The 15293-nt window shown below is 41.1% G+C and overlaps 1 protein-coding gene across 5 annotated transcripts in view; it reads right to left on the reverse strand.

The window, feature by feature from the left end:
• The window catches only part of PLCH2 (phospholipase C eta 2), an 82167-nt gene that overhangs the window by 4255 nt on the left and 62619 nt on the right, over nucleotides 1-15293 (reverse strand). For all 5 annotated transcript variants that reach the window (XM_030508180.1, XM_030508179.1, XM_030508181.1 and 2 more), the window contains 10 exons: nucleotides 14175-14267; nucleotides 13848-13948; nucleotides 12952-13049; nucleotides 12426-12608; nucleotides 11862-11969; nucleotides 11550-11674; nucleotides 10627-10711; nucleotides 9953-10099; nucleotides 8941-9020; nucleotides 2403-3474 (listed from right to left, as the gene is read on the reverse strand). In XM_030508180.1, coding sequence (XP_030364040.1) covers nucleotides 2403-3474; nucleotides 8941-9020; nucleotides 9953-10099; nucleotides 10627-10711; nucleotides 11550-11674; nucleotides 11862-11969; nucleotides 12426-12608; nucleotides 12952-13049; nucleotides 13848-13948; nucleotides 14175-14267 — 2092 coding nt within the window. The remainder of the gene's footprint in view (nucleotides 1-2402; nucleotides 3475-8940; nucleotides 9021-9952; nucleotides 10100-10626; nucleotides 10712-11549; nucleotides 11675-11861; nucleotides 11970-12425; nucleotides 12609-12951; nucleotides 13050-13847; nucleotides 13949-14174; nucleotides 14268-15293) is intronic.

Below are 15293 nucleotides of genomic sequence, written 5' to 3' on the forward strand. Positions count from 1 at the left end.
CTTGTAGGATCCTAAGAATTTCTGATCAACCAGAGCACTCAGTGGGATCCATAAATGGATGGATATTAAATCCATTTTTTAGTGATAGAAAAATAAAGAGCAATTTTTGCTGTTGTTCAAGAAATGCACTCTGCTGGGCTGGAGAATGGAATCCAGCCTCCCCTTCTCCAAAGCCCGTTCCTAATGCTATGGGAAAAAATCACCTGCATTACCAAAAAATTCCAAGGAAATATTGGGCCTTTCCCTTCAGCAGCAGTATTCCCACTCCAGCGCAGAGACAAGACACTTAATGATGGAGAAAGCTGCTCAATGGCCCATATGAGATCAGCTGGGAGTGTTCAAAGGGAAGGCATCACATGTGTCCATAAGCAAAACCTACCATTCATAACATGACAGAACTTGTCGGGATCTGGAGGAGTACTGGGAAGAGTTTTGAGCTGATCAGGCCAACGAGCCCTCCTCCTCATCCATCAGCATGGGGAGAATCTCGGGCCATCAGCATAGTTTACAGCACAATTACAAGGCCCAATACTGGGAACTGCAATGCTGCTGCCATAAAGGGAACAATGAGAGACTATAGTTTCCTGTCTTATCCCAGTGGCACTTCCCACCAACAGACTGTTAATTATGAAATGCACCCATATTAGGCTGATGTTACCGGTTTCCCTGGTTTCTTGGCACAAGGCACTAAACAGAGGGCAGATGGGGAGAGCACACTGTGCAAGCACAGTGTTTGTCACTGGATCAGCAGCAGCCACTCCAAGTGACTGCTTCACCATTTTAAAGGCTTGCTGATTCCATGCTTGGGAAGTCAGATGGATTTAATCAGATTTCAAGCATACCACAGTATTTATTTAGTGACTTGGGGGGCTGGCGGGGGAGCTGGCACTGATAATGGGAAAGAGTTTCATATGTCACACTACTCAGAGCTTATGAAAAACCTAATGCCAATAATTTAGGCATAGAAAGAGTTCTGCTGCTTTGGATTCACTTCAAGGCATGGGAACGGGCAAACTTCTCCCCTCTGCTCCCATTGTCCTGCGAGTTTCCTGAAAGCCTCAAAGCAGATATTGGAAAAAAAACATAAAAAGTAGAATAAGAGAGAGAAATACAGAAAAATCGTAGGCACCGAACCCAGATCAAACAGAGAGAGTATTTTACATTCCTGTATGAGGCTCTCAGAGAAGCCCTCTGTAGGTGGCCAGCCAGAATCTGTTACTAAAAAAGGAACTGCATCCTAAGAAGCACCAAAGTCCCTTTACTGTTCCCAAAAATGTAACCACCAGTGTCCAAATTCCTTGGACAATTAAGGGGGAGGGATTGGAAGAGAAGCTTTTGTAGTCACAGACAAAAGCTGTATTTCTCTACTTCCTCTTCATAATTTTATGAAACAGAAAATCTTGCCAAAATTTCTTCCTTACCTCCCCTCTTTGCCACATCAGGATGGAAAAGAAAAAGTCAGTTCCCTTATTAAAATATAAACCTTGATCACCTCTGTTCCTATTCTCCATCTCTGCAAACATCCAGTTCATGAGTATAGACACAGCCGCATGACCCCAGGGACCACGTGCATATTTCTGGTTGGGCACAGCTATAAAATGCTGTAGCTTAAGCAGCTGTCCTTTAAACAGACACATTTTACTTTGCAATTGGGAAATGCCAACAGTCCACCTAGCTTGGCTGGTGTCAAGTAACATCACATCACATACCTCACTCCTTTATATTGTGCAGCTGTGCCCTCAGGTCACAGTCAAATCACATACATAACATTAAGCACATCTATAAATGGGGGTTTAGACATTTAGAATGGTACGCTGTGTTCATTAAATGTGATCTCCAGAATAATCCAGAGCACAGAATTCCATCCAGTAATCCCCGAACTGATGGCAGTAAGTTTGCAAGTTCTTTGAGAAACGAACTAGTGTTACTGTTAGTAGAGTGCATCATTTCTGGTGTGGTTACCCTTCAGTGAAACACAAATACTGACAATGGAAATATTGTTTGTTAATACAGGTTTTCAATATTCAAGCTCTACTTAATGCTCTGGTTTGGATCTTAAAATTCACTTAGTATCATACCACATTCACTAAAAAAACCAAAACATACAAGGAAACAAAACCCCCTAAACAAGCAATCCAAGCACTGATGGGCCATAGACAGTTTCACTACTGCAGATGGTCAGCTAGGCATGGGAAGGACTAATCTAGACCAGACACCTCTAGGAAATAAAGTAAAATAAAAACATTTATGCAGACTTCTTTTTTCAGTCATTGCCAACAATAAAGAAAAAGAGCTCTTGACAACAAAACAACAGACAGGAGCTTCTAAGTAAAGCTGCTACGCAGAAGCTGAGACAATGATGTGATCTACGGTGGAGAAGGGTGAAGAAAATCTGGTCTTACCAGTAAAGAATATAGGGGATTTACTTCGAATTTCTTCCAACTTTTGAACGAACAAGGCGTTCATTTCCCTCTGCAGGGTGCCCACTTGCCTTCGAGAAGTTTCAGAACAGCGCTTGGGGAATTCTGGGCTTCCAAGGCTTTCTAAACTGCTGGAGTTGGAGGATATCGAGCCATTGCTGGCTGCAACCAAGTTGACAGTGCTTCCATACTTGCCACCTGATTGGCACTGCCACCGCTGCCGGGAATGAGCCTTTATTCCATGACTTAAAGATTCAACAGTTTTCTTCCCTGGGGTCACAAAAGACTGGGTGCTCCTTGTTAGATCATCACCAGTTCCAGGGCTGCCGCAAGACTGCAAATCTGCTGCTTGCCGCCTGGGCTGACCTTTCACAGGTTTAACACCCCAGGTTTTTAGCTCTAACCCCTCTTCTCCAGTTATACTGCTATACTGGTCATGGTGAAGTATATCTTTAGCAATAGGCCTGGTAGGATGGTCACTCCACTGGCATTCTAGATCTGGGCTTTCTTTGGAACCAATCATGCATTTTATGCAATTGGTGGCCACTCCAATCCTACCAGAGCTGTTGATGGCACAGCGTGCAAAGACGCTTTGCTTCTCACTCTGGTGCTCCTGAAGCCGGACCCTGTCAGACCTCTGGATGGGTTCACTGAAAGCAGCACCCTCTTGAGCACAACTTCGGCTTTTGGCTTTACGGGAACCATGGGCCTTACCTTTCAACCCCTTGCCATGTACCTCCCCACTGGCACCATCTCGGGGAGCTGGTGTCAGAGAAGCACTTTCTGGCTCTTGCTCAAAGCGAGGCTCTGAGGCAGCGTCCACTTCATGGTCTTCACTGACCCCTTCAGAGCTGTTGTCTTTAGTGTCAAACGCAATTTCAGGAAAGCCCTTCTTGTTCTTCTTCTGGCTTTTGATGGGTGCACTGGCTGTCCTTCTCAAGATGTGGCTGCTAAAGGAATGTTTGCGATGGAGCTGACCAGCAGCATGACTGTCCAGAGAGGCCTGCTTTGGATTTCTGAGAAACAGACCTTTTAGACCTAGAGCCTGTTTGGCCTGGAAAATTAAAACAAAACAAAACAAAATGTCCTTAATAGGAAAAGCAAGTCTCTTCCTTTGGCCACAGGAACTTATGTACAGGTCACATATGCACCCATGTACAGAGTCTCCTGCCATATTCCTACCATCAGCATAAGAACTGAACCAGAAATAGGACAGAGGTGAAAAATGAAACAAATTGGTAACAGCAGCTTTGCAAAACATGATATCTTTCTTTGCTCAACTATGTTTTTAAGATAAACTTTTCCAACCAGGCTTATCTCTGTATCCGTCATCATTTTCTTACTGTAGAACTGATGGTAATTTTAAAAAGTTACTTTAAAATCACTTTACTTGTCCTGCAGCATGATGTGGTTACAGAATTTAGTTGGTAGTGACCTCTTAAGCTAAAGAATATTCTTGACTTAAAACAGGTAATAAGAAATTGGATGTTCAAATGGAGATTTACATTCTTTAGGAGCTGTTGGAAAATAAACCGTGGACTAAGAATATCAGATTTTTTCCATATAAAGGAGATCTACACTTCAATTGAATTGAGCACTGCTATGAACAGCAGCTGAACTACCAGCATGAGAAATGACCATCAAATACTTCAATTTCTACCTGTGTGATTACATTTTGGTAAGTTCCTACCACACAACACTTATCCAAAGACACTCAGGTATGTTTGCATCACTGAAGAAACACACTATAAACAAGCCAAGTTAGTCAGGGTGATAATACAGTACTTTGTAAACTTCAGTATTATTTAAGCATCAAACGTACATATCCACCATCATAGATCTCCCACCATCATACAGTTGATTTACATGTCAGTGGAACAGAGAGGTTCAGCATTCCTGTAGACATTCCAGGTGTATTTGCCAACTTTTAAAGCAACCGGCTGATGCCTGATAAGGACCATGTTGGGTGTGCTCTGTACATAGAGCCTCATACGCATAAATCACTTAAAGTAGAGACATGGTATTTTTCTTCTTGATGTCCTAGTTAGATCAGACTCTTTAGTAGCTGTAGCACAAAGAATGTATAAAACCAGAGTACATAAGCCTGCAACTGAAATGCATGATAAGAAGCCCATGATAAAATGTGATCAGTGTCCATGCTTGTTGGCACTTGCTGCCAGTTCAAGTTGTACCCTGTGATGCCATGTGAGGTCACATTCCTGCAGTGCCAATCAACAGCACACAAATTTCTCATTTAAATTACAATGGTCTCTCTTTCACCTCAAAATACTCAAGTGCATGCTCATGTGTTTCAGATTTTGCTTTGCAGGACTTCATGGATAGATATGAGCTGCACTGTACACTAAGCCTGGGTTAAAAGCTGCTTTTATTCCTAAGTGTCCTGTGCAATCTGCCATATGGGATCAAGGTTTATTTGTCTGCCACAATTCTTATAACTAACTGAAGTTTAGTTACCACATGCCAAGACCCAGTATGAGGAGGAGATGATTAATGAGACCCAAAATGGCCTTTAAAAGTATATACAGGATAAGATAAAGAAGGTAGGGATTGATTTTTCCCATACAAGGCAAAGAAAATGTAATTTACATATTGATAAACCTCTGTGAGAGCCAGACTAATGAACAGGCCACCTGGATCTTTTTGGATTTCACTGGAAAGCTTCAAATTGAGTTTGTGCAGTTGTTGAGGAGTGAAAGGAAAAAAGCATTCTGCTCCAATGGAGACAAGTTGGCAAGTACATGGATTTAGTGCTATAAGAAACAGACAATGTAAGGATTTGCAAAACCCAGAAGAAATTGTCATACGTACACCACCCCCCCCGAATAATATCCAACAAAAAGAAAGCACTGATGGAATGGGTGACAGCAGTGCAGGGCTCAGTCAGGTATCAGTCTAGCTTATTTGGTGCATCTTTCTTAAGCTAGCAACTACTGCTTGAATCAGTGGAGTGATTCAAGAACCCAAAACCAAATCTGATCAACTCAGGGGAAAAAAAAAGTTTGAAAAAAGAAAAAAACAAAAAAGAAAAAAAGAAAAAAAGAGGAGAGCCATTCTGACGGAGATCCAGAACTTGGGCTTTCAGCTCCAGTCCAGCTTTGACAGGGCTACTGCATGCTTTAAAGCAGACTTGGAAAACAGCACAAGAGGCTTTCCCACAATTTAGCAAACCATTCACTGTAAATCACAGAATCACAGACTGGTTTGGGTTTTAGTGGAAGGGACACCTTCCACTAAACCAGGTTGCCCAAAGCCCCATCCAACCTGGCCTCTTACTGTTCTCTTCCATGTGAAAGAGTGGTTTGAATCACACCAGAAAAACAACAGTACAGGTAGAGCCTCAAAGAAGATAGAAAAGGAGGATATGGAAGGACTTGTATCCTGGATCTGCTTCATTCATGGAGGGCTCTCTGATCAATGACCCCACAGAACTGACCAAGTCAAATGTCGCAATTCACATTACATGAGTTGAGGAGTTTCAAAATATTACTAAGGAAACACTGATGCTAATGAAGCAGCTAGTCAGAGGCATGCAGGTGTGTGGTGGTGGTCACTGCACCTCCCTGAGGCAGGAGGGGGTACCTTCATGGCGTCTAAAAACGCTCTGCTTCTAAAAGTAGACTTTTTGACATAGAGAAGCCCACTGCAATCACAAACAGACAGAGTAAAGGCAAAACAACAGTGAGGGAGGATCTCAGAGAGATGCACATCTAGAAAACCAGAAGAAATTCTACGGTACATGAATAGGCTACAGAAGAGACAGGGACAAAGAAAAGCATCTCCAGGAAATAGAGCAATCTAAAAGAGATTTCAGTTAAATACAAGCTAAGGTGAAAAAAAAAAATCTAAGACTATGCTTCAGTAACACCAAGCTACAGAGCAGGTGCAGTATCTACATTCAGGAAAAGCCCCTAAAGGTTAATGCTTGGATTAGAATATCTGGATTTATAAAGGCTAAAGCCAGGCTGATAACCATGGTGATTTTTCTGCCCATAATTAACAAAGGGGAAGCAGAGAAATAATTCTAGTTTCAACAGAACTCTGTTAACTGAGAAACCAAAGCAGAGCATGATTCCAAGACACCAATCCAGGAAGGGCTGTGTAATATTCGCTCCATATTTTCAGCAGTTTTTAATAAAAATGATAAACAAATTAAAAAACACATACGAGCTTTCTTTCCAATTCCTTGTATTTCAATCCCATCAGTGCACAGTACCAGCATCTTAACACCAGCAAAGCCAAAGAGACTGCAGTGATAATGAGATGCAGTAAGGGATGTCTGATAGACACAGAACATGAAAAGGGAAAAAAGCAATCAAAAAAGCAAATCAGGATGGAAGCCAGTGAATAAGGACAGAAAGGAGACACCGTGACACACAGAGGTCCTTCAGTTGTTTAAAACACTTCTAAGAAAATCTGAAGTCCTTGAAATAGCTGCCAAAGTTTAAATGGACATTGCACTACTGCAAATTATAACTGTCACCAGCCAGTTACTCATGAAGCAGCCAATAGGAGCAAATGATTATGAAAGGCTGGGTAAAGTAAGGATTTAAAGGGAGATAATGCTGTGCAATATTGCCAAAGAAAATTTGAGGTGAAAACTGTTAAAGACCGTGAACATTGTCTCTTCATGAAACCCTGCTATCAAGAGCAGTGACTTGGAAGCTCATGAAGTTACTAGTCAGTGATGAAGGCAGGCAGGCCCAGCTTTGGCTTTCACTTAAAAATCCCATTATCAGTGGGTACTGAGTTAAAGAATTGGACTTACAATGAAGGATACCGAAACATTTGCTATCCTTCCAATAGTACTGCAAAAGCAGTGCAGAGGACATCACCTGAAAGTAGCAAACAACTGGAGGATCATGAATGCACACAACACAGGGAGAAGGAGGAGAATCTGCTTATTCTCCATCATTTTGAATAAGAACAGAACAGAAAGGAAGAACTGACAAAAGGATGAGTGGGGCTGGCCAGGGCAGTCACCTTCCCTGCTGGATGCATACAGCATATAGATGCCTCCTTTCATTAAAGAACATAGGTGAGGAATGCAGGCACTGATCAGACCAGTTCCATTCCCTCTGGCCTCATGCCCAAGGCTGAGCTATCTCACAGGAACTCCAAAGAAGTTCATGATAAAATTTAAAGCTGGTTGAATGGGTGCTGATGGATGCACCCAGCAAGTGTCTGTAAGGCTCCTGAGACAATGGCATCCCCACCCACACCAAAACAGGCATGACTTACATCCTATACAGTTCCCTTCGATCCAAAAATATAGTCAGGAAAGATCTTAGCATTGAAATGTTCAGCCTGCACCACTTTTCCCTGAAGGCTGGGACTAAATGACCATTTAGTGCCTGTGACAGGCCCTACAGTCCAAAATTAAACACCGCTCACTTGCATTGTCCTGCTCAGACTGACACCAACCGCCTTTCTTTCACCTAAATCTCCTAATGTCTCTTTGCTTAACACAGCTAAATTCAAACTGATCCATAATGCCATCACAGGGAGTTCCGGGCAGGACCCCTATCCTGTCAGGATGAAGCTGCATCTGCCTAAAGGTCTGGCATTAGACATAAAATAAAAAAAGCAGGAACTGAGCTAAAATGTCTAAAGAGACATTCTTTCCTGAAACAGCCCTTCTTCCTGTAAATACAAAACGAAGCTTTCCTGGGATTTATCTCTGTTTCATCCCATAAAAGTCTGGATTAAAATCGAGCAGTTTAAAAAGCTGCTTTCCTTTTAAAGGGTTGTTTTCATTCCTCTTACATCAACAGCAGCACAAGAAAGGGAACTAGGAATTCCCAGCCTGTTCAATGCTGCCCTCTGCTGTCAAGATGCTGATATTGCAGTTTGGTACCACAAAACAGCCTGTCATTAGGCGTGGATACAAACTGTCAAAGCACTGTGAGATACTCAGCTTCCTGAATTTCATTGAAATTAATACCATGGAATGAACTAAATCCAGTGCATTGAGAGGAAAGAAGCTATCTCATTCTCGGGTGGCCTAGGAAAAGTTTGAAGTTAGGGCTTTACTTTCAGCTTGGAGTTATTCATGTGAATTTAGATACAGTACCCAGATAGTTTAACCCTTAAGAATTTAATTGAAGTGTGAAAGCATCAGGCAGGCAGAGTCTTTATAGAATAAGCTTTACAGGCAACAAGCAGTCAGGGTTCAGGTGTGTAACCCTTTGTTCAGCAAGGTGCACTTACTGTGTTGGATACAATCATCATACAAATGTGTGCAGGCTGCAATGAAACAACCTTCCTCTATGGCTCCCACAAAAAGGCACTGCAAAAACCTCTTTTTACAGCTTCCCCTGTGATTTGCCTTTATCTCCATGTATATTCAGAAAGATCTCAGGCTACCATGACAATCACAGAGATGAAGTTTACTCTGGTTGAACACATTAGCTTGGACCTTCAATCACTGGGCTTGCCCAGTGTGATACAAAATCCTGTCAGTTCACTTATGTACATATTCTACCCCACTGAAGGCACTCACCTTACCACAGATGTCATTAATTGCCACGTGAACAAAGATGGATGCTTCTTCTATACCCTCCAGGTACACATGTCGGTAACCTGAAACAGATGATAGGAAGAGGATCTAGAGACTCTGCTTTTGTAAAGAGTAAAAGAAACGCACCATTTTATTCCCAGGTCCTCCCTGCAATAAGCATCCAGGCTTGTGCATCGCCCAGCCACACTTAGTTATCCAAGAGCCACACCACTTACAAACCTCACTGCCACCTCTTCTTGTCGCTGTAAGTTTAGAAAAAAGCCATGTCCTGTTTTCTCCAGTGTCCATTATTGCTGCTGTCAGACCGTGACTTAAACTTGAGTACTGGTACTTACAGTGTGTGATTTAAACTACCTTGGGGGCTTACAGTCTATTATTAATACCGCGAACATTTCAACCAAGTTCGTTTCCTTGAGATGTTTGTTTTCTTGGCTGTTTGTTTTCAATCTTAAACAGAATCTTTTTTATTTACTTTGAAAGAAAAGAAAAAGTTACATAGAAGAAGCTTTAATGTGAAAGAAGACTGAAATGAAAATCGAACTAGGAAACTGACAGAAAATGGCATTTAATAACCTGGATCCCATCACTGGAATGGGTAATTAGTGGTTCTATATTAAACTATTACTGATTGTAATAAGGCCAATCAAAGCTCCAGTGTCTCTCAAAAACTGATGTGCAGAAAATGGAGGGAAAAGCAGTGTGAGGTAACAGTGGTAAAGATTCTGTATGTTAGTCTTCCAAACCTACAAGATTTAGCCATCCTGCTTAACAATCTTACCCATTTTTTGCAAACCTAGTCCCATAGAATTGATTTAGTCTTCAGCATTATATGTCAGGATTGGACCAAGGGAGAGAACTCAGGGTCCAAACTCCCGGTCTCTTGTTCAAACTAGAAATTCCCACAGTGCACACACGAATGCAGCATTTGCAGTTTCAGTTATCGCAGCAGAAAGTCCCAGCCAAGCAATTTGGGATTTCACCATTTCAGTCTTACCTGGCATCATGCTGCTGAAAGCTATTGTCCTCTGTCCAATGAAATCACGCCCAATTGGATCGTGATCCCACACGAGGAACCGAATCAGTGCGATCTCTGGCATGTGCACTGTGAACACCAACGTTTCCTCCCACATGGGGTTAAAACCTTGGAATAAAGGAATCAGCTTTTAGATATTTCGTTCACAAGATGCAAGAAGAAACAAGACTTATGCCTACATAAGGAATGCCTAAACTGCAATGCCATTCTTGTTTTCCTAATAGTTCGATCATTGTTCTTGGAAAATCCAGTACTCCCACTGACTTCAGCAGGAGGCACAACAGCACAAGACTCTGAAAGAAACAGAGTTGGATCTGACTTACATTTGCCCATGATTTCAGCACGTATTTGGACAAGCTGCTTGCTTTTGACCACAGCAAGCTCAAAACACCCTTCTCATACACAATGAGAAGTCAGACAAACGCCTTGTTCCACACCAAGACCTTCACAACATTATACCAACTCAGTTGAACAATTCACGACCCAAGATGATGAACATCAAGAATGCTCAAATCAATTTTTCAGTGCTTTGTCATAATAGGCACCAAATTTCATCTACTCATATCTTTATGAACAAAACTTGCCTGAAAGAGAATGTTTCAGCCATAAGAAAACTAAGTCCCACATAATCTTACCATTATCATCAACTACTCTAGTTTGTTCTTTGAAGCAGTCGACAGGTAAGCCTATGACTTCTACTTCAACAAATGGATCAATGATCTGGAAAACAGAAAGTAGCAGATATTGAAGAGAAAGAGTGACAAAACTGAGATTCCAGAATGTGGCTTTTACAGTGTGGGCATTGTATGTTATTGTCTTAATAATTTTTGGTCCTGAGCCTTTCTGTAAAGCATTATTATGCTGATGAGAGATCTCTGGCTAACTCATCTAAGAGCATAATTTGGAATCATCATGTTGTATGCATTGGTGATCATTTTTCTGTTCTATTCTATGGATCATTTCTCTGTTCTATTCTCTTCTTTCTGTACAGAAAGAGTAAATAGAAGATGATTGCAACATTCATATAAGAATCAGGCTTGTAAGAACTTGCTTGAGAGGTTTGATTCTAATTGCAAAAGGCTAAAAGGAAATCTTGATTCTGGCAAAACTTCATCCTAGCATTCATTAAAGACTATTCTTTAATAAAGTCATGTGGATGACATTGTGACACCAACAAACAGCACAAGAAATGAAGAAGAAAGCCTCTTTAAAAAGTTGCCAAGAGGTAACGCATCTGGCTCTATTGGCAAGGGGGTTTTAGAGGAAGGAGGAAATTTAGAATACTATGGTGAGTAGAAGCTCACTATGATGAGCTTAGTGGCCCCTTTTTGCTCCTGCTGGAGGCACTGTATTGACAACTGGAGGAAAAACATCAGATTATGTGATGCTTAGAAGTGAAGAAAACCACCTACAGATCCAGAATGCTAATGACCTGATTTAGTCACGTCCTATGTCTCCCAACAGATAACTGCAGGAAGTTAAATCCTCGTCCTTAGCCCAGGCAAAATGGAAATAAACCTTCTCCAACATGCAAGAACGATCACAGATTGTCCCATACCTCTCCTCTGTCTCCCAACATGGAATCACGTGGTTTGGGGAGTTGTTGACCACTAATAATTCTTAGAACTAGCTGTTTCTTCAACTGACCAGGCAGCGGGTCTTCAGAATTCGGGTTAAACACACCTGTAAGAATGAGAAGTCACATAATGTGAAAGAAGTGCAACTTGGGTCTGTCTTTAGCTATAGATACTTTCTGGCTCATTTGCTTCGAGCATCAGAAATGCATTTTTAAACAAACTGTAGTATGGATCCACACCCACTCTTCTCATGCAATAAGTGATCCACTCATTTTGCTCATTTGCTTTCTTACCTTGACACATGCAGTTTGGTTTGAGGACATAGCCACAATTCCCATTGGCACTAAATTTGGCCCGGTTCAGTTGCAGCATTCTCCCCTCTGACTGGTAGTTTAGTGCAACTAGTTGAAAAAAACAACACAAAAACTGGTGATATTACTTACTGAATACATTAACAACGTTCTGTTTTGTAGAACCAAGTTAAAGCAAGGACACCTAAACACATTTTCACATTTGACTTCTTGGATGCAAAACCCCATGTGTTTTATGAAAAAGAATTATTTTATATATCACAGCTTCAGAGAGAGCAGCTCTCCAAAAGAGCCTGAACTCTGAAGTCCTCTTGCATTTCAGAAGTTCATTTATTTCCATTTATCAGACAACTACTTGCACATGTAAGACACATGTTTGAGGTTATCTGTCTAGGTAATAATATAGACAGTAACGAGGAGGACTCAATTATCAGTAAAGTTCCATGAGCAGAGAACTCCGAGTGTTCTAAGGGATGATTCTAGAGCTCCTACTAAAACACCCCTCCCAAAAGAAATCAAAAATAAACAGGTTTCCTGTCTGCTCACCAAGTTGGCAGCCAGCATTCCAGAATGGCTGGGGATTGTAGTTGCTAGAGTCCACACGGTAGGAAGATGGGTAGATGCGGGACAACTGATGCTGGTTGAAACGTAGATACTGTGCTGGCTTTTGCTGCAGTATTTGGTGGGCTTTTGTTTCACTGAAAGATGAAACCTGCCAGCTGGAAGAGACTACAAAGAAGAGATTAGAGGTAATCTCCTTATTATTTATTTATTATCTAGCTAAAGCATTCAAACCTACAGAGCACCAGTTCCTTATAAGTATCAAGCATCATTTGAACAGAACTCACTCAGAAGGAACTAAGCTTTCCTTTTATTACAGCAAAATCATTGTACTTATTGGAGGAGTTCTGGCTGGGAAATGAAGTTGGATATAATGAATGACCAGAATCTTCATTAAAAAGTTTTAAAAAATTACCCTAGATTTTTGGGATGTAAGAAGAAAGGTAAGAACATAAACCTTTCATTTTCTTTGTATAATAATTATTTTCAGCAGACTTTTAGTTCAACCTACTTTCAGTTTCAATATCATGGATGCCAACAGACTTTGTGTACTTCACCAGGTCAGAGAGTGCCCTGGACAACTTCATTGTTTTCTTCTGCCGGTTTATCCTAGAAAGATAAAACAAATTAATTTCCCATTAATTAAGGAGTAAATTTTATCTTTCCTATTTAAAAATCAGTGAGGATAAAGAAATACAAGAAGGTGGGAGACACTACTAAGATCTGGTGGGGAGGACTCTCAGATGCTTTGACCAAAGGGTGGAATAGTTATTCACATATATATTTTACTTGTCAAGTCAAGTACTAAAAGAGAAACTTTTTAAATCCCAAAGAAACAGTATGAAAGTCGTGCTCTGCTCCTCTTTTGCTTCAGGTTATCACCAACAGCATATCTACTAACCTCCCAAAGAAAACTCCAAAGTATCCTAGAGAACTTCTTGATCTAATTTCATACTTTTGAAGCCTGAAGCTTAAGCAACCATTCTGCAAAGGATCTTTGATGTCAGCGTTCTTGAAGAGGCAATTTCAAAAGAAAAATCAAAATCATCACCTGAATGTTGATGCAACTTCATTTAGCAAATTCTAAAAAATTCAGCTGGGGATCTGATACTCCGCAAATTCACCTTAATGGATGCACTGGGCCACCAGCTAAGCGGCATGTATGTCAGCTGGATGAGATGGTAAGAGCTCAAAACACATACAAGGTCCACTGTACTTTGCCGATTAGTCTGAACAGCACCAGGAGATCATTCTGATGATCCAGTGGCAGATATCCTTATACCGGATTCCCATCATGTGCCTGCAGCCTTCAACAAATCGGCTTCTAGGCCTGGTATCTATTTAGTGGGTACAATTATGTAGTTATCTTCTTTAGAAACAAAATTGTCAAATCACTTGTTAACAAACCTGCTGTAATGTACAGAGCTCCTGGCTACAGTTCCTTGAGAATCCGAATCATCTTCCCCTTCTTCCAGACTTGCTGCCTTTTTCAATTTGCTTCCTTTTTTCTGTGCCACAAGGAAATAAAACCATCATGTCATAACTGTCTGAAGAATCTGTTATGCAGTGTTATAACCAGAGGCAGTTATGCAGCCTCTCTATTCAGTGAACAGTCTGATAGCAAGCCTCTGCCCGACAATGCAATTACAATGCTCCTCTCCACCTCTGTGTGCAACGGAAAAACTATCCAAGAATATAACATTTAGTGCAGACCAAATGTACCAAGTGGCTCACCTTGCGCTTGGAGAAGCTGCCCATCAACAACCGGCCGTGCCTCTTACCGGTGCTGAAATCTTCCCCAGATTCCACATCATCCTCAAGTTTATTCTAAAGCAACCAAACAGAAAGAATAATGTAGCAGAACCAAGAGAGTGCCACGGACAGCATATTTGAACAACAGAACTGGACCAGGCTGATGCAGGCTTTATTTTTCAAGACAAGCTGAGTACAGGACTTTGTATCCCAGCAATAACTGCATCATTTTCATCCATGGGAACTTCCAGAGCAGACAAATATCACACAAATACCTAACCCCAACTTTATTTTCATCCAGGCAGAGTTTGAATGCCCCCATACCATGTACATTCATTGAGACGAGACTGGTTTGTAGCTTAACATTTGGAAATCATCGTTTAACAGGACTTACTGCTGCCAATCACACAGTTTTACTAGGATACTCCATGATAAGAAAGAAGAAATATTCTCATAATCCCTAAAAATGTATATACTTCCTTGGTGCCCCCAGTTTTTAATATGACCTTGCAGTTTCATTGCTTTCTAGACTAATACAACACAGACAGTTCTGGTTAACACCTACACAACAGGATTCTTGAAGAGGATCTTACAAGAATAACTGCCTCATGTGAATCATTAGGCTTGAAAGTAGCTACAAAACTCATGCCACAGAAAGTTTTGGGAGGCTGTTTTTAGTTCTCATCTAGTTTTAATCCCTAGTTAGTACCTCTGCTTATTATTGACATATCTCCAATGTTTTTCATTTGCATGCAACATTCTTCCTAAGCTTTTTGGGACTTATTACAAATTCTAAGATGACAAAGCCTCAAGTTCCTGAAGTGGAGTCGTGGGGTCAGCACATTTTTATAAATAAGCATTAGTGTAAAATTAAAATGCAAATGTAAATGCACAGAACATAGAGAACCGAGGGGGAAAAGCCCAACTTTCCTGTGCACTTTGTGTAATTGCAAATAAAGTTCTTCCTGTTGAGAAGTCATTTCATGTGTACATTTCATGCCCCAATTGCTGTGTGAGCAAGAAAAAAAGCTTTGTGTATCTGACAGTGATGTTCACCTGGCATCAGCAGTAACAGAATGAATTCAGCTGTGAATCCCAAGT

Source organism: Strigops habroptila, chromosome 16 (genome assembly GCF_004027225.2).
Source record: "Strigops habroptila isolate Jane chromosome 16, bStrHab1.2.pri, whole genome shotgun sequence".
NCBI lineage: Eukaryota > Metazoa > Chordata > Aves > Psittaciformes > Psittacidae > Strigops > Strigops habroptila.